The sequence below is a fragment of the Desmodus rotundus genome, chromosome 12 (genome assembly GCF_022682495.2).
Source record: "Desmodus rotundus isolate HL8 chromosome 12, HLdesRot8A.1, whole genome shotgun sequence".
Lineage (NCBI taxonomy): Eukaryota > Metazoa > Chordata > Mammalia > Chiroptera > Phyllostomidae > Desmodus > Desmodus rotundus.
In genome coordinates, this window is record NC_071398.1 from 39,758,987 (window position 1) to 39,777,879 (window position 18,893).

The window sequence follows — 18,893 nt, forward strand, 5'->3', positions numbered from 1 at the left end:
GAGAAAGAGTGATGTCACCTTTCCCCCGCTTGATTGGCTGTTTGGTGGCGGGACTACGACCAATCAACAGCCTCAGAAAGTCTGGCGCGGCCCCGCGGAAAGCCCTGTTGCCACCGGGAGGGGAGAGAACGTGTGTTAGGTGGCGCGCGCTGCCGTGTAGTCAACGCACGCGACCTGGGATTTGGGGGCCCCCCGGGACAAGTTCCCTCCAACACTTCGACATTTAAGGGCGGTGCAATCTTCTGACGGTCCTCTTTCGCATGGGGGTCACGAGTTGGGGAAATGCAGCACTTCCTCGTGCTCCACACCGTGTTCCATTCCGTGAAGAGCTACACTTTTTGGGTGTTCACATCTTGAGGGAGCTATATTTTTTTAAGGGTGGGTTCACATTGGGGAGAAGGGTATGCCCTGTCAGATTCCTGCTACCCGGATATGGGGTTTATACCAGGTGTGAACCTTTCCTTAGCACATCCATACTCTCCAAGTTGGACTCGTCCTGGATGGAGGGTATGGAGGGCAATAAAAACTGGGTCTGGGGGTCCTCACTTCGGCAGCACATATACTAAAGTTGGAACAATACAGAGAAAATTAGATCCTGCGCAAGGATGACACACAAATTTGTGAAACATTCCATATTAAAACAAAAAACAAAAAAAATTGGGCATGTAGGAGGCTTCTGCTGCCTGTGTTGGGTTCCCAGTGTGAACACGGAATTCACACCAGGTGTGAAGAAAACGCACCCAGCCTATTGCAGATCCATACTGTCTGTACATTAGCACTGCCCATGAGAGAGTGTGCTGTGCACATTGGGTAGTGTTGAGTCTGAGGAAAATCACACTCATTAGAGAGTTCCCACTGCCCACTTAGGTAGACCTTTGGAGAGAGTGGTTCGTGCTTTCACAAAAAGGGGCTCCCAGAAGCCACAGAAAGTTCCCCATGCATGGTGATATGTACTGTCCCTGTTAACTTTGTCGTGGGTATGAAAGAGATTCTACTGTGCACTGGGAGACACATTCTGGGCCGAGGGTTCAAAATGCCTATGGAAGCTTTCCTTGTGGGAGAGGTTTCCATTGATTGGGATGGTGTTTTGTGTTACCCAGTCAGTTTGCATTAGGTGTGAGGGAGATTGAGACTATTAGTGGGGTGGTCTGTACTCTCCATCATGGAACTAACCCTGCCTAGGAAGCACTCTGCTCTAGCGGAGGGGGTCTCTGACAGCCATTCAGGTTGTCTCTGGCTGTGGTGTGTTTATGATGTCCACAGAGGGATCCCCACTGCTCATATGAGTTTCACCATGCATGAAGGAGACCCCTCCATGGGAGTTCATACTGTCCAAGGCCTATTTACCCTATCATTTAGGAAAGGTGTGCACAGGGAGCTGTACCCTGCCTCTGGGAAATTAAAATAAAATATTGTTAATTTAGTTACACAGTCGTAGAAATTATGGTCATTTGTGGTGGGATGGGGTGATGTTTCAGGAAGCAGGATAACACAGGATTACCCAGGTTGCTGGGGTCAAATCCAGCTGGGCTTCTTCCCAGCTGTGTGACTTTCGGCAAATCACTTGATCCCTCTGTGCCTGGATTTCTACATCTGTAGGGGAAGAATTAAAAATAAAAATAAAAAACCCTACGGTCTAGGGTTGTTATGAAGATGTAGTGAATTAACACATGTAAAACACTTAGGACAGTGTCTCCAGCAGAATAAATCCTCAAAAATATCAGCTGTTGTTGCAATTACTGTTATTCATAAAGAGTTTATTTCTACCTAAATAGCTTATGTTGGCCGTGGCCAGGGAGATCCACTGGTTGGAGCGTCATCTGATTATGCTGAGGTCGCAGGTTGGACCCCTGGTCAGGGCATGTACCAGAAGCAACAAATGAACGCATAAATCAAAATGGAACAGCGAATTGATGTTTTCTTCTATCTCTTTCTCCCTCTATTCCTCCCTCTCTAAAAAAAAAAAAAAAAAAAAAACACAAATTTATGCTGTGACAGTCATCCTCATAACCTTGTCCCAGTTTGTGCTGTGGTAGTTGCGGTAGTGCCGTATTTTGGAAGGATTCCAGGGTTCAGCATGTCTGTGGGGCATCTATCAGTCCATCAGGAAGCATTATAGTCTAGTGCTTGATGTCCCAGCTGTAAAGGTTTTTAGCTCTGTGATATTGGGCCTGTAACCTTTCCCAGTCTTAATCTGCTAACCTGTAAAATGGGCAACATTAGAGTACCTTCCTCATAAAGCTGAGTGGTAAAGATAACATGAGATATGGAATCCAGGACCTTGCATAGAGTAGATGCCCAATAAATGGGAGTGGTGATTTGCATGGGCCTTGGGAAATCCCTGCCATTCAGGAATTCACCATTTCTTTGCCTTTATTCAGGGCCTCATTGTCCATAACAGGCTATCCCACCCTTTAGGGAGCCATCTGTCCTAATACATTTGTGGTGAAGGGGAATTGGGTAACTTATTTTATGAGAGCATTAAGATTTTTTGTGGGGGGATAATTTTTGAAGGTTACAAAGGCCCAGGGGGTTTACACGGAAGGTAGGGTTTCTCCTTGTCTGTGGGAACGGGCTACATTATCTAGGAATTAATAAAATGGACATCGCAAGCGCTGGCTGGGTAGCTCAGTTGGTTAAAGCATTGGCCCCACGCGCTGGGGTTGCAGTTCAATACCCAGTTGGGATAGTGCAAGGCTCAACCAGTAAATGCCAGAATACGTGGAACAACAGTCCACGTTTCCCTCTCTCTCCCTCTCTCTCTCCCTCCTCCCCTTCTTCTCTCTCTAAAATCAGTTTTTTTAAAAAGTTAATGAAATGAAACACACAGCGACAGTAGGGTTCATTGTACTCATTGGTGAGTCCGCACTGCTCATCGAGTGGCCCACCCAGGCAGGGGGCACGGTGTCCATGGGTTACACCGCAGGAGGCCGTATGGACCATGGGGCTCCCCAATTCATATGAAGAGTCACACTGTCACACTGCTGATGGAAGTGACCCTGTTTATATGGCTGTGGGGATGGCGTACCTACTTTATGGGAGTTGACCTCGTTGGCAGAGGAATTTGCACAATGTTAAAGAAGTTATGCTGTTTGTGTGGTAGAGCACACTAATGAGGGGTCACACGTTGTTTATTGCTGTCTCCCCACCTATGTGGGGCTCACGCTGTTTACGGGGGGGGGTCTGCATGGGGTCTACACCATTTATATGGGTTGCCTTGTTACGTGGAATTCACACAGTTTATGAACGTTGCACACTGTATTGCATGGAGCTCATGTCATTTATGAGGGTCACCCCATTTGTATGAGCTTTCTGTGGGTCACGCTCTTGTTGAGCACTGTGTATGTGGGATTTACACTGTCCATATGAGAGTCACACTGGATATGGGGTTTATATCATTTATGGACACTGTACTGTCTATATGGGTTCTGACTGTGGGGTGATACCAGCTGTGTATCTACTCAACTCACGTCAGCAAATACGTATCCCCAGCCTGCTCTATGGCAGACCAGGGTCTCAGCCCCAGCGATAAAGGAGTGAGGAAAACACACCAAATGCCTGTCTTTGTGGAGCTGACATTCAGTAGGACAAGCACACCCTATTTATGTGATTCACATCAGGGTTCAGGCTTTTGGGGGTTGTGCTGGCATCAACTGTCCACGAGGGTGTCTCCGTGTGTCTGGGGCTACATTCACATCGGGTATAGGGAGTAGGGAGTTCACGGTCCAAAGATGAGCTTATTCCCTCATAGATTAGCAGGCACCATGCCAGGCCTGGAGGATATTTCAGGCAACAAAACAGGCAAAAAAAATCCCTGCCCTCTTAGAACTAAAGAGGGGAGATTCAGACAAGCAAATGCATTGTGGAAATACATGTCAGGTGAGAATAAGGGCTATGGAGAAAAATAGGGAATAAAAGGGGCTTGGGGTCTAGGAAGGTCAGGCAAGATCTTATTGGGGAGGTGATTTTTGAGTAAAACCTGAAGGGGATGAGTGACAGAGCTATGCAGACTTCTGCGGGAAAAGCCTTTCAGGCAGATGGAACAACATTGGCAAAAGTCCCCGAGGCAGTAATACGTCTGGCATGTTCAAGAAATAGCCAAAACCTGACTGGGTAGCTCAGTTGGTTGGAGCATCATCCCCATACACCAAGGTTTCGGGTTCGATCCCTGATCAATCAGGACACATGAAAGAATCAACCAATGAATGCATAAATAGGTGGAACAACAAATCAATGTCTGTCTGTCTCTCTCTCTCAGTCAATGAATAAAAATAAAAGAAATAGCCAATAGGCTGGAGATGAAGGGAAAGGTGAGAGGTGAGGTGGGGGAGGAAAGGCCTTGCTGACCACTGCAAGAAGTTGGCTTTTGCTCCCAGTGGTCAAACGGACCGCTGGAGGGTTTGGACAGCAAAGGGGCATCACCTGATTTACTAGAACCCCTCTGGCTGTGGGTGGAGCACAGAATATAGGGGCCAGTGGCAGCAGGGAGACCAGTGAGAAGACCCCAGACCACGGGTGTGGTGGGGACAGTGGCAAGTAGCTGATTCTAGAAAAGCTGAAAGCAGAGCTGATGGGACTTCCCTTCAGACTGAATGTCAGATGAGAGAAAGGGGTCAAGGATGACGCTAAGGTGTTCAGCCTGAGCAACCAGCAAAATGAGGGGGGGGCGGTACTTCCATGTGTGAGATTGGAGTTTAGGGGAGAATTCTGAGCAGAGATAGACAGGTGGGTGTAATCAGCATAGAGATGGTACATGAACAGAGAAGAGGACCTGAGACTGAGCCTTGGGGCCCCTCAGCATTTCAGGTCAGAGAGATGAGGAAGAGTGAGACCATCCCAGGGTTACCTTTTCTGTTTGGAGTGGTCATACCCTGTTCAGGTGGCTGGCTATACTCTCTATATAGGGTGGGTCACACTATTTCTAAGGGAACTGCAATGTTCACAGAGTGGTGATACTTCATTATTTTTCACAGGGGTGGTGGGTGGTTTGTGACTGTGATTTTTATTTTCCCCACAATTTCCGGGAGTGAAGTCTGTGAACAGTTGCAACTTCTGTGGGGACAGGTTCTGTCCATGCCTTAGCCTGACAATAGGGTAAATGTTATCTGCATCAGGACAATGAACGGGAACAAGGACTGCTAGGTCTGTGGGAGGATGGGGGTGTCCTCACTGTTCAGACAGAGTTGTTTTCTTCGTGGAGTGTTACACTTTTCATCACAGGCTAGTCCCGGGTCTGTGAGAGGCTTTTCACCACCCCCAGAGGGATTCATGGGGCTTTCCAGAATGAACTGGGGATGGGGTCCCCTTGTTCACTGGAGTTGACATGGCCCTGGTTGGATGGTATGTCTTCAAGGAATCAGCGGTGATGAATAGTTTTAAACACGAGTTCACAATATGTGGGTTTTCGTGTAGCAATGATGGGGTTCACTTTCCTTGGGGGTGACTCTTGGTGTTCAAGAGGCAATTGAACAATCCGAGAGAGTCCACACTTCTATGTTGAAGTCTCATGGACCTCTAAGGGGTTGTAATATCTGTGGGCAGGTTTTCACAAGCCACCAGAGGTCACACGGCCCAGGGGACATTTTCACCAGGGACTCTCATCCTCTGTGTGTGGTTCAGACAACCCATGAGGCATGCCCAACATCCATGACTGTGTTTCATAGAAGCAGTGGGGTTGGGATTGAGTCACACAACTGGGTCAGGGTGGGATTATGCCATGAACAGGCAATCTCCCACTGTCAACGCTGTGTGTTCATTGTGCATGGCTAGAGTGTAAGGTGAGGGGTGCTTACGTTATCCACGGGGTATATAGTTCACTCTGTGAATAATTATTACTAGTATTTATTGCGTCCTGGATTTCTCACAACAATCTGGTCGTGTAGGCTCTGTTAATACCCCCATTTTACAGATTTGGAAGCTAAGGCTCAAAGAGGTACACTGGCTCTCAGACAGGAAGTACAGAGTTAGGGTTGCAACCCAGTCTCTGATTTGCTGGTGGGTGGGCAGGGATCACTAAGGCTCTTATCTTTGAAACTTAGCATCTTTATTTAAGGGGTGGGGGTGGGCCTGGGCAGGAAAGGTGGTACGAAAGCCTAGCGATTAAAGGTGGCAGTTTCCAATTGGATAGATGTGAGTTTGAATCCCAGCTCCAACACTTCCTGATTGTAGGACTTTGGCAGACTGATTTCCCCTCTGAGCCTCACTTTCTTAATCTGTGAATTGTTATAACAATAATAATTCCCCTCTTTGGACTTTTGTAAGGATTAAATGAGATGATGCCTCAGACAGTGCTTGGCCAACACAATGAGCCCTAGGAATGTGATAGCTGCTATAGAAACAGTGATGATGGCCCTGACTGGTGTGGCTCAGTGGGTTGAGTGCGGGCCTGTGAAGTAAGGGGCTGCTGGTTCCATTCCCTGTCAGGGCACATGCCTGGGTTGCCAGCCAGGTCCCCAGCAGGGGGTGCGAGAGGTGCAACGGATTTATGTTTCTCTCCCTCTCTTTATCCCTCCCTTCTTCTCTCTCTCTGAAAATAAAATCTTAAAAAAAAAAAAAAGCGATGATGATGATGATGAATGCTGGACCACACATCTCCCAGAGGGTTACAATATCCTTGGGGGAGCTGCATTGTCCGTAGGCACGGTTACATAATTAATCCCCCACGGGCTTGACGCTTCCCTGGAGTCCTTGGTCTCTCCAAGGATGAGGCCTGAGACTTGAGGCACCCATGAGGGACTGCTGTAACACAGCTAGGAACCCAGCAACAGAGGCTAGACTCGAAGCCCTAAGAACCCAGAGCTGACCCTGCAGGCCTTCCCTCACTGTAGCCTGTCTCTCCCTGCCCATCTTCCGGATTTCAGCCTCTCTGAGCAACCCTGGCCCCCATATTCCTGTCATCTGGTACCTCAGAGTCTTTTCTGAGACTCTGCCTCCAGGCTTGGCCTACGAGTATTGCTTCGATGTGTCCTCTACCCCGTTGCCGGCTCTGGCTAGCCATCTCATCAGCTCTGATCTGTTTCCCTAAGCCTCAGGCTCCATCCATTCTTCCCGACTGCGGAGAACAGCGACTTAACACGTCCCTACGCGCTGGCCTTCATCCTTAAGCCCTGCCTTCCTCTATCCTGGCGACCCCCCCTCCCTTGCCCCTTGGGAACACATTTGTTCCTACTTGGTTCGCCCCCTCGCATCCTGGTCCCACCCCCGGAATCCCCGGCAGTGGTGGTGGAGGTGGGGTACCTCCGGTGCCAGCCGTGTCCCCAGGACAGCTGAAGCTTGGGGATGGAGGAGGGAGCTCCCGAATGCATTCTCTTTGGTCACTTCCTCCCTAGCTGGAATTGGGGCTATCTGGAAGGCCAAGACCCCGTCCCCGGAGGAGCGGAGGGCACAGCCGCCTCCCCATTTCCGATGCTGGGAAATGCTTCCCACCCATTACACCCCACCCCTGGACAGCTGCCCCCATTCAGACTCAGGGTTGCGGGGGGGGGGGGCAGGGTAAAGCCAGGCTGGGAAATGTGGTCTTGATCATCATTCGAGGTCCTGACCGACCCCATCCCCCTAGCGAAGAAGATTCTGCCTGTTCCCAAAAGGTCTCTGCCTCCTCCCTGCAAGAGTTGTTGACCCCCTCCCTCAGAAGGTACCACCTTTCCTCTTACTGGCTCCCCCAAAAAATCTGGATACCACAGTGAGCAGGAGAGGAGGAGGGGCAGCAGGTCGCGAGTGTCGAGGACTTAAGTTATCTGCAGACTTGGAGTCTCCAAGAAGGGTCATGACCCCCGGGACCCCATCCCCACCGCCACCCCTCCTTCCTTCCTCCCCTGTCGCGCGGCCCCTTTAAGCCCAGAGCCGTCCAGTCCTCAGTGGCTGCGCGCCCGCGAGAGTGTGTGTGAGTGCGCGGGGAGGGGGCGGGAGCAGTGTCTCCATGGCGACGCGGCGGTGACGTCGCCGGTCGGGGGGCGTGGGCGTCCCGGCCCCGGAGTGCGATATTAACCCGGGAGGCGGCGGCGGGGAGGGGAGAGGCTCTGAGAGGCGAGGCCGGGTGAAACGGCGAGGGCGGCCCGACCGACGCGGGACAGGACGGGACGGGGCAGAGCGGGCGCCGGGAGCTGCGGCCCGGAGTCGGGGCGCCTCGCCCCGGGTCCCCCAGCATGAAGACCCCGGCGGACACAGGTGGGGGCGGGGGCAGCACGTGTGGGGGAGACTTGTTGCCCTGGGAAACCAGGCAGAGAAACTTTGGGGGGGGGGCTGAAGGGTTCCGGACGAACCCGAGTGATCCTTAGTTCTGGGGGACCCCCAAGCACGCGAGACCTGTTGCACATCACGGCGTGAGCGGGGGGCTGCTGCATGGGACCCCCAATTTCTGGCTCCGGGCGAAGTGGTTTAGGTACTGGGAGTCCTGATCCTCTTCCTGTCTGGACCCCGAAAGCTGGGCTTCCCCACTCCCGGAATAACCGGGGTGGCGGGGTTCCTCCCTGTCGCTCTGTCACGTTGCACTCTGGGGGCCGGGACGTGTGCTGGGCGTGGGGGGGGGATGTCCACGGGGCCCGCTATCCCCGGTTCCGTGCTGCGCGGTCCGGCCCGTGACCTTCACTGCAGTGCGTGCCCTGCACCGGCTTAGAGTGGGACAAGGATGGCCCTTAGGAGGAGGGGGTGAGTGGGGATCCCGTACTCGGGGTCCGGGCTACGCTGCCCTTCCCCCGTCCGTCTCCGTCGGCTCCTCGCTCCCCCGCCCGCGCGGAGTCGCAAAGTTCCAAAGCGCAGCCCGAACGTTCGAAAAAGGAACTTTTTGTTTCCGACCTTAGAACGCGCGGCTTTAAGGTGGCTCAGGAGAGACTTGGGTACCCTCTTCCCGACGCTCGGGGGGCTGGGGGTTGAGCGGAGTAGGAAAGGTGGTGTGGACGCGGAGGCTCCCCCCTCACCCCCCTCACCCGGCTCTTCTCTTTCAACCGGCCGTCTTCTCTCTCCGCCCCCCTCTTCCCCGCCAACTTGCTCCTCCTTAAGGGGCCAAGGTTCCCCTCCCCCGCTCGGTTGGCGGGCGGGGGGCAGCGGGATTAACCCCCCTCCCACTCGGACTTTCCCCCCTCCCCTCCCCCGCCGCCCCCGGGCTAGAGCGGGCTGGACTTTGCGCCTGGGCGTGCTGGGGGGAGGGGTCCCAGCCGCCCCCCGCCCGTCTACCCCGTCGGAATCCGGCCCCGGGCGGGGACGGGGGAGGGGGAAGGGGGCCGGGCGCCGCTGTTCAAACTTGTTTCCTTCCCCCGGCGGCGGCTGCGGCTCTGCTCCTGTGTGCGGGTGTGTGCCCCGACCGGCCCACCCACCCCGCCCCCCCTCCGCACGGCGGGTGGGGGCGGCTCTTAAAGGGCTCGGAGCCGGGCTCTGGCGCCCAGGGATGGCCCTTGGGGATCTGGACCGAGGAGCGGGGCTGGGGCAGGGGTGCGGAGTGCTGTAAGGGTCAGTCACGTGCAATCCACATCTCTCCGGCTCTCGGGCTCCAGGGCTGCTGGGCTTTGGGGGCAGCAGGAGACTCCCCTCGTTCCAGGAGTGGGCCCAGGCTCCCAGACAACCCCGCCTCATCTTCCCTCCCTGCTTCGGGCCTTCCCCTGGTGGGACCGGCTGGGCCGCTCCCCCAACCCTGTCTTGGGGCCGAGCCGAGTGTGGGTTCTCCGGCTGGGGGAAGGGGCGGGGGCCTGGCATGGCCTCCTGGTCGTGTGTCGGTGCGTCGGTCCGTCTGCCTCCTGGTCGGCGGCTGTGAGCCCCTCCATCTGATTCTCCATCCCGGCCCCTCTCTCCTGCCGCGGCTGTTTCCCACTTCCTGTTTTCTTCCCGGCCCTGGCGCCACCGAGGGCTGCCTGGAGTGGGGGAGGTGGTGGGGCCCCCCCAGGAGGCCGGCGTGCTCTTCCTCTACCACCACTCCTCCCTTCCGATCCCCCTAGTCCCTTAAAAAAAGTTTGGACAGTCAAGTGAACTTGGTGGGGGGGTGTCCAGGAGTTCACTTCCCCCAGGTTTCCACAGTCTGTCAGGGAGAATCTCTACTCCGCCTCTGTGGGACCCAGGTGTGCCTTCTGGGACCCCGCCATACCAGCCCTTCCTGTCTGCCTGCTGCTGCTTCTCCACCCTGTCTCACAAGGCCCTGAACCCCTCTCAGTGTCAGCTGCTCTCTCCCTGCTCCTACTGTCCCCTCATGCTCCAGAGGACCTGCACTCCAAGCTTTCTTGGTGCAGGCCTGGTAGTTCTCTGATTTAAGCACGTGGACTCAGACACAGCACACACTCACACACGCTCCCTGCTCCCCTTGCCCGTGCCTGGCTCCTGGCTCCAAGGCCTGGGGAACAGAGCCCCATTGAAACACCCTGACGTCACCCTCCCTTCTTCCTTCTCCCCCCAAAGCTGGGAACAGGCCCTCATGTATGCCATGTCCTACGAGGAAAGCTGGTATAGGGGTGGGTCCCTGCCAGGAGTGTGAACCAGGGTCCGGGTCCTTGAAGGGGGTTTTCCAGGGAGGGGGCTTCACCAAGGGGCCTGGGACAGCCCCTTGCATGCAGCTTGAGGCCTTTCCAGAGTCCCCCACCTCCTTTCTGAGTTCCTTTGTGTTGCATATAGTCTCTCTCACTCCTTCTCTTCTGCAAAGTTTATTTTTAGCCTCCTGCTCCCCCGCTCCCAGGACTGTCGCTGCACACACGTTGCCTGGTTACCGGGACAAGGAGGCTGGGGTGGGTGGGTTGGAAAGGGTGGCTTTAATTTGGGGGGCAGGGTGGAAATCAGCACACCCCTCCAGCCCCAGACTGATGTCTCAGGGGCTTTGCTCCCCCTGCCCTGGGTTTGAAAGCCAGATTGGGGTTTAGGTGGGAGGAACATGGAGGTTGGTACCCTGGTGGAGCCAGGAGCTTTTTGGAGTAGGTTGGAGGGTCCATGGAGCTAGTGATTTGGTCATTTGGGTTCCCAAGGGTTTCTGGGACCTGGGTTCTCTAGCAGGGTGAGTATAATGGAGTGAATACCTGGATTCCTGAGAGAAGGATGGGGCTATGGATGCTAGGGGTCCAGGGAGGCGTTTTCAGGGTCTGTCACTTCTGAATGGAGCAGTGGCTGCTAGTGGCTGCTGTAGGTTATATCTCTGGAGCCCTGAGGGGCTGATTTGAGGCTGGGTTTTCTGAATGGGGCAAGGACTCAGTGGAGAATGCTGGCCAGGAGTGGGGGAGCTGGATCCCTGGGGGAAGGGGAGAGAGTCAGCTCTGGATTTAGAAGGGGTGGTCCCTGTGGGAGCAGGAACTGCTGCTCCCATGTGTCCCCAAGAGGAGTCCCCTGTTGGATTCCAGACTGGGGTGGAGTCTCAGCATTGCCCCAGGCTTGGTTGGTACCTGCCTGAGCTGGGGCTTGAGCCAGGGCTAGTCTGGAAAGAGGCTGACCCACACAGCCTGACTAGGGCTTGGGACCCCGCCCACTCTTTGCTGTCTACCTTGGCGTTCTCCCTCTAGTGGCACCAGGGCCCCTGCCCTGCCTCCCCCCACCCCTTTCCTTTCTTCCCTTTCCCTCCTCCCACCCCTCCATTACCGGCTGCCTAGTGCTGAATTATTGATAGTCCCTGATTACCCGGGGGTTTGGGAAATGACAACAACCGCAGCCCCCCATCTCCTCCCCCCCCAAGGCTGCCCACCCCCTCCAGGGACCAGCCAGCCCACCACCAACCTCTATCCAAGGTTAATGCTGGGGGTGGGTAGGCAGGTGGGCAGAAAAGAAGCTGAAGATGAGAAGGCAGAAGAGGAAATAGGTTTGAGCAGTGCCTGTTCAAGATTGAGACTTGGGTCGGGGCCCTTTAGCCAGGTTGGGCCCATGTGCCCAGGTCTGGGGAGGGCAGTGCAGCACAGAGGGTCCAGGCTTGGGGGGCCGTCTCAGACAGTCTGGGTTTCACTCTCCAGGGAAGACAGAAGCTTCTGTGTGTGCAAGCGCTGACCTCATCGTCAACCAGCCACCCCACCCCTCCTGGTCCTTTTAAGAAAAAAAAAAAATCTCTCGGGTCTTGGGGTGGGAGTAAGGGCTCTGGTAGGTCTTGGGAGGGAGACCGTATATTTCTAGGAGGGGACTGGAGGAGCTTGCAGAAGTGGGGGGGATGCAGTATTGCTAGCCCTGAATGGGAGTGGGGGAGTCTGGGGGGCTCTTGCCCCAACCAGTCTGGCCACGTGTGCCCCTTCCTGCCCTTCCCCCACTGGCAGCCCTGCCCGTCGGCCTGGCTTGGTGCCTGGCCCCCTGGCACTGGCCCCGGGACCCGCCGCCGTCGGTTTCCTGTTTCTCCCGGTGTCGCTGGAGCAGGATCCAGCTTCCCCCCTACCCGCCCCCCCATCTAGACCCCTCACACACAGACAGACACACACAGTCTCCCTCGCCTACCCAGGTCTTGACTTGGCTTAAGGGAGATGGATATCCCCACGTTGACGGTGGCGTAGGAGGTGGATTCTGGGAGGGGACCCAGAGCCCCTGGACTTGGCGCCTTCATCCAGGGCCACTCCCCTGCCTCCTGTCCCCAGGGTTTGCCTTCCCAGATTGGGCCTACAAGCCCGAGTCGTCCCCTGGCTCGAGGCAGATCCAGCTGTGGCACTTCATCCTGGAGCTGCTGCGGAAGGAGGAGTACCAGGGTGTCATCGCCTGGCAGGGGGACTACGGGGAGTTCGTCATCAAGGACCCTGACGAGGTGGCCCGGCTCTGGGGCGTCCGCAAGTGCAAGCCCCAGATGAACTATGACAAGCTGAGCCGGGCCCTGCGGTGAGGACGGAGCCCCTGGGCACATGTGGACAGCTCCCCGCCAGTTGGGGAGCCCCTGACCCCTGGGAATCAGCTTTGGGCTTGACTCCTGGCTCTTCCAAATCATAGCTGTTGGGCCTTGGGCAAGTCCTAAACTTTGTGACACACACAGGTGTCCTGAGGAGAGAATACAGTCGGGTGTGGCCTCTAGTCTGGCCCCAGACCCAATGGTCCCTACCCTTTGGGCACTTGATTTCTCTTTTGTGGTCCAAGTTTCTCAGTCTCCCTTCATGAGCAGCCCCTAAGGCATTTCATGGTATGGGGGTCCAGACTTGGGTCCCCTGTAACTGACCACCCGATGGTATCTCTACACCCACAGCTATTATTACAACAAACGCATTCTGCACAAGACCAAGGGGAAGCGGTTCACCTACAAGTTCAACTTCAACAAACTGGTGCTGGTTAATTATCCTTTCATTGATGTGGGGCTGGCTGGTGAGTACCAGGGTTGGCAGGCATGGCCTCTGAGGGAGGGGAAGGGTCAGTCTGTATGTCCAGGCTAGGCCAGTGGCCTTGACACCATGTCTCCTCTCTCCTGCCAGGGGGTACAGTGCCCCAGAGTGCCCCTCCAGTGCCATCGGGTGGCAGCCACTTCCGCTTCCCTCCCTCAACACCTTCTGAGGTGCTGTCCCCCACTGAGGACCCCCGCTCACCGTCGGCCTGCCCTTCATCCTCATCCTCCCTCTTCTCGGCTGTGGTGGCCCGACGCCTGGGCCGAGGCTCAGTCAGTGACTGTAGTGATGGCACTTCAGAGTTGGAGGAGCCACTGGGAGAGGACCCCCGGGCCCGACCTCCAGGCCCTCCGGATCTGGGTGCCTTCCGTGGGCCCCCACTGGCTCGCCTGCCCCATGACCCTGGTGTCTTTCGTGTCTACCCCCGACCCCGGGGTGGCCCTGAGCCCCTAAGCCCCTTCCCTGTGTCGCCTTTGGCCGGGCCTGGCTCTCTGCTACCGCCTCAGCTCTCACCAGCTCTGCCCATGACTCCCACCCACCTGGCCTACACGCCCTCACCTACGTTGAGCCCTATGTATCCCAGTGGTGGCGGGGGCCCCAGTGGCTCAGGGGGAGGCTCCCACTTCTCCTTCAGCCCTGAGGACATGAAACGGTACCTGCAGGCCCACACCCAAAGCGTCTACAACTACCACCTCAGTCCCCGCGCCTTTCTGCACTACCCTGGGCTGGTGGTGCCCCAGCCCCAGCGCCCTGACAAGTGCCCACTGCCATCCATGGCACCTGAGACCCCACCGGTCCCCTCCTCGGCCTCGTCCTCCTCCTCTTCCCCATTCAAGTTTAAGCTCCAGCCACCCCCGCTGGGACGTCGGCAGCGGGCAGCTGGGGAAAAGGCGCCAGCGGGCGCTGACAAGAGCAGCAGCATTGGCAGCGCTGGCAGCACAGGTGGGCTGGCTGAGGGGGCAGGGGCACTGGCCCCACCACCGCCACCACCACAGATCAAGGTGGAGCCGATCTCAGAAGGCGAGTCAGAGGAGGTGGAGGTGACTGACATCAGCGATGAGGATGAGGAAGACGGGGAGGTGTTCAAGACACCTCGTGCTCCCCCTGCGCCTCCCAAGCCTGAACCTGGCGAGACGCCTGGGCCTGCGCAATGCATGCCTCTCAAGCTGCGCTTTAAACGGCGCTGGAGTGAAGACTGTCGTCTCGAGGGTGGTGGGGCCCCCACTGGGGGCCTTGAGGATGAGGGTGAGGACAAGAAGGTGCGTGGGGAGGGACCTGGGGAGGCTGGGGGTCCCCTCACCCCAAGGCGGGTGAGCTCTGACCTCCAGCATGCCACAGCCCAGCTCTCTCTGGAGCATCGAGATTCCTGAGGGCTATGGGCAGGGGACCCCGTTCCCCCACTCCCAGTGCTTCTTTTGCTGCCTTAACTCCCCGGTGTCCTGGAGGTGAGGGCAGCTCTAGTCTCTCCCCTGCCTCCTCCCTTTCCTTCCCCTGTATTTTGTATAAACTTAATTTTTTTTTTTTAAATTGTGAGGGTGGGTGGGTACCCAGGGCTGGGGGCTGTCCCGTCTCTGTGGGTTTCTAAGCTCCAGGCAAAGTGGTGGTTGGGGGGAGGGAAGAGGGGCCAGCTCCATTCTGGGGAATTTGTATATCAGTTGAGGTTCTGGCCTCCACGCCCAGGAACTTTTTTATTACAATCACTTAGGAAGTAAAGCCTTGTCTCCCTCCCTGTTCTGTGCCTCCTCTACTCCTCCCTGTCCACCTCCGGCCCTTCTCAGCCCAAATCCAGCCTTCCCTGCCCCTCCAGGGGCCATGAGTGCCTGGGTTTCTAACCCCACAGGGTTACAACGGGAGGGATGGACATTTATGATGAACCAAAAATACCACATGTGGGGGGGTGGGGGTCGGAGGAGGATGAGGGGTGCCACCATAGGCCACAAATCTCTACAAGTGCCTGCTATCCCTCTTCCACTCCTCACCCCAGCACTCGTCCAACCCCTTCACCCCCAGCTGCTCCTAGGACCAGCCCATTAGGCAGGCAGGTGGGAGGGTGGGAAGGGTGTACCCTGAAACCAAACTGGAAGCCCCTTCTGCCTCCCAGCTGGGGCCCCTTGGGGTGGGGGGGTCTGTGGTCAAGCCTTATTCTGTATTGGGGAGGGGGGGAGGAAAGTTGGGGGCTGCTGGAGAATGTATTCAAAACAATAAAACTTTGGACCTTTGGGTGGAGTGATCTGTCTCACTGCAGAGCCATAGCTTGTGTAGATTTCTGAACGACGGGCCTGGACTGGCTCTCCAGTGGATCTGTGCCTGGAGTACCCAACCCCACCTGAACGGATCAAATCCAGGCCTGGGAAATGATTTTTTGATCTGAGGGGGGCAGATTACCTCCAGGGACTGATTAAAGTCTTGGGCATAGTCTGACCATGTGATTGCTGTCCTATCCTGTGGGGACTGCTTGTCCTTGGAAGCATTTAGAATCTTCATCTGTTGCCTGAAATGACTTTCCACTTTGCCTCTGGATTCCTGTCCACATCCTCAGGCTCTGGTAAAGGCTTGGACCTCCTTTTGCACTATACTCTCGAGCCCTCCAGCACATCACTTTCCTTTCAGCACTTCTGAAATAGTCTGGAGTCCTTTGGGGAGAGGCCTGCAGTCTCTTGAATTGTAGACTTTGCAAGGGACCTTAGTGATCTTCCGATGGAACGATGGGACTACCCTCTACCAAGTTGAGACAAGACTGGCTTAATCAGAATGGCTATTGATGGACTTAACTGTACCCACTGTATCTAGGACCTAGTTTGGAACTGATGCTTTATCTCAAACATCAAATGAGGTAGCAGCCAAAGATTCAGTTAATGACTTGCCCAAGGCCATAAGACCAGCCAGGACTTTAAAAGGTGTGTCTCAGAAGCGCTCCATCTCAATTTTTCTCCTAAAGCCTGGATGGTTGAATCTAGACCAGTGTCTTTGGTTCTGAGGTGAGCTCATCAAGCTAGAAGCCTAGGTGAAAAAAATCAGAGGAATCCGAACTGGAAGTGCTTTTCATGACAGCCCAACTCCAGCTCAGGTGAGATGTCTCAGGCCCAGAGAGGGAAGGAGTTCCGCAAGGCCACATAGCTGCTAAAAGAGAGAACAGAGGGACCAGCCTGTTGGAATGGCTTCACTGAAACCTCACTCTGTGCGAACTGGCAACTCCTGTCCACTCTCTTCAACCTCATTTCATGCCAGCCCAGGGTGGGTGGTCCCAGGTGATGGCCTGTTGGCAGTGAAGAGAGGATCCAGGGCTGGGGTATTGGCAGGAAACGCATCCAGTGGCAGCCTGTGGGCAACTGCTCCCTCTCCTGGGTGATGTAAGTCATTCCCTGGGGTGGGGGGCCCCTGGGCTATTTCTGGAAGTTGGGATGAAGCATGTCTCCTGGCAACATAGATGCAGCCAAGTTGGTGGTGATGTGATGGATAAAGGGGGATGTCATCACTGTGGGGAGAGGGGGAGACCCTGGCTGTAGGCTTAGTGCCCTTAAAGCACCTCTTTCCAGGTCTAACATGGATTCAAAAACCTTAAGTTCCAGAATTGCTCTCCAGATCAGACCAGGCCCAAACAGACTTGCCCCCAATTCTGGCTGACTGGGATGTCACAAGTGGCCTCTGGTCTTGAAAACTCCAGTGAATCCTGTAATTTTTAATAATTTAGCTAATTCTGTTCACACTTTTTGCAAGACCACACAAAAATCCGAGCTCACCTCAGAACCAAAGACACTGGTCTAGATTCAACCATCCAGGCTTTAGGAGAAAAATTGCTCCCTTCCACATCCTCTAGGATCTCTGATTCCAAGTAGACACTTCATCCCATCAGTCGTTCCCTTCATACCTATAAAGCACACCCAAAGACGCCCAAAGCTCCTTCCTGATGCTCTACAACCATCCTTCGTCCTTTCGGGTCCCTCAGAGATACCCTCACTAAGCAGTAGTTCTCACATTCTCCCACAGAACATTTAACAGCCCAAGTCCCCTCTGACTTCTCTACTGGTCCCCCATAAGGCCCCTTCACGGACTCCCCTGAGTACCTCCAGACACCCATAAGCCCCTCAATGATACTTACAACCCGTCCTAGTAACACTCAACAAAGTTCTGACCCTACAAACATCCTGGTTAAGATTTCCGCAGTCTACCTTACACTCCCACGGGTCCCAACCCCCTCATGGCAGCTGCCTAGGGTCCACTGTGCATGAACCACGGGTTCTGGCTGTTAAGTAACCGCCGCTATTCCTCCCCGCTCTGCTGCCCTTCTGAGCTTTCTTGGTCCAGTGTAGGATTGATTTCCCAGGTTTTGGGGCTTGACTCGGATTTTTGCTTTTCGACTCAGAGCTGCTGTTAGAGGGCAGTAGACAGTTTGGCTGAGAAACTACAACTCCCAGAAACACTTGCTCCGGGCTGTTCGTGAAGCTGCCGCATTGAGAAGGGAGCGGAAGCGTATCTACGCTTTGCATTTTGGTTAATGTATTCGGAAAAGGCTTTAGCTCTACAGTCTGTCCCGCCCCGGGGGTCTACGTCCCTTGGGAATGTAAGTCAGGGACGAGACTTTCTTCACACTTCAGAAAGGGCAGAATATTTAGTATGAACATAGTCCCAGATTAAATTGACGTCTAGAGATTACATTCCCTATCATTCCACAAGGCAGGAGGAGCTTGTGGGTGATTTTTTCATTCTAGTTCCAAGTATTTCCGGGACACACACACTTACACGAACTCTGTTTCCCAGCTCCCTTTGGTGGTACTGTCCTCATAGATATTAAGCGGTAAATGAGGAGACAAAATGCGTGCACAAAACCGAAGACTTTGTTGTTCGGGATATCCAAGATCCTGTAATTTAATAAGAAGGAGGACACAAAAAACCTGGGGGTTTAAGGCAAAATATATGTTTTTTTTAACGCTCTGCTCACCTCCTGGCACAACCCACAATGATGGAAAAAAAACCACATTGTATCCGAAGACTATTGTCCTGATAAACCGCCGGGAACTTTGTTTCTCATCTTTTGGAAGGAGTTTTTCCTTCCCGATTAGTGGAAACTTGGAACTTGGTCTCCATTTTCCAGCAGCCCCTAATCGACTTCGGCTCTTTCTTAGGACCGGGGGGAGGGGAAGGAGACGTTGAAACACTCTTCGGCCTCCACAGGGAACTGCTGTCTTTCAACTTTCGCTCACGCTTTGTCGAAGGTATCCATTGAACTCCACTTTCCGGGAGTAGGTAGTCTTGTCTCACAGCGTCAGGATCCGGTGTGGCCTATTCCCCAGCATGCTTCGGGCTCATGGTAGATCCCTCCCCTCAGTCAATAGGAAGGCTTCCTGGAACTCCATTTCCCAGAAGACACAAGGGCTCGCTGTGGCAACTGCTCCGAAGCCTTTGTGTTGACTACATATCCCGGAAGACACTGCGGCCTAGCGTACGAGGAAGGAGGAGCCCTGTATCTACTCCATTTCTTAGCCTGACTCCGGAACTGCAGTATCCACTCGGGGGTTTAGAGATCACATGGGACTCCATTTCCCGGCGTGCTTTGGAAGTCTCTTTACACCTGCAATGCAGTGAGGGTGTGGCGACGACTCCATTTCCCGACTTTCCTGTAGATCCGATATCTGCGAGTCCTCCCGAGCCGACTCA

General features: G+C 54.9%; 1 protein-coding gene and 1 non-coding gene across 2 annotated transcripts; both read left to right on the forward strand.

Moving 5' to 3' along the window:
* The first annotated feature begins 538 nt into the window (after positions 1–538).
* On the forward strand, positions 539–640 carry LOC112320274 (U6 spliceosomal RNA). The gene has a single exon (XR_002976407.1). It is a non-coding gene; the product is annotated as a U6 spliceosomal RNA (small nuclear RNA).
* Positions 641–7,981: 7,341 nt separating this feature from the next.
* ERF (ETS2 repressor factor) lies at positions 7,982–15,457 on the forward strand. Its single transcript, XM_024577476.3, has 4 exons — positions 7,982–8,166; positions 12,513–12,747; positions 13,106–13,221; positions 13,329–15,457. The coding sequence occupies exons 1-4, from the start codon at positions 8,145–8,147 to the stop codon at positions 14,606–14,608; spliced, it is 1,653 nt and encodes a 550-aa protein (XP_024433244.2). The 5' UTR covers positions 7,982–8,144; the 3' UTR covers positions 14,609–15,457.
* The last annotated feature ends 3,436 nt before the right edge of the window (positions 15,458–18,893 follow it).

Bases quoted from the DNA above. Each gene is read 5' to 3' on its own strand.
- ERF (XM_024577476.3), top strand. From the start codon at position 8,145: ATGAAGACCCCGGCGGACACAG. The intron at 12,748-13,105 runs GTGAGGACGGAG...CTACACCCACAG, and splicing joins AAGCTGAGCCGGGCCCTGCG to CTATTATTACAACAAACGCA. The intron at 13,222-13,328 runs GTGAGTACCAGG...CTCTCCTGCCAG, and splicing joins CATTGATGTGGGGCTGGCTG to GGGGTACAGTGCCCCAGAGT.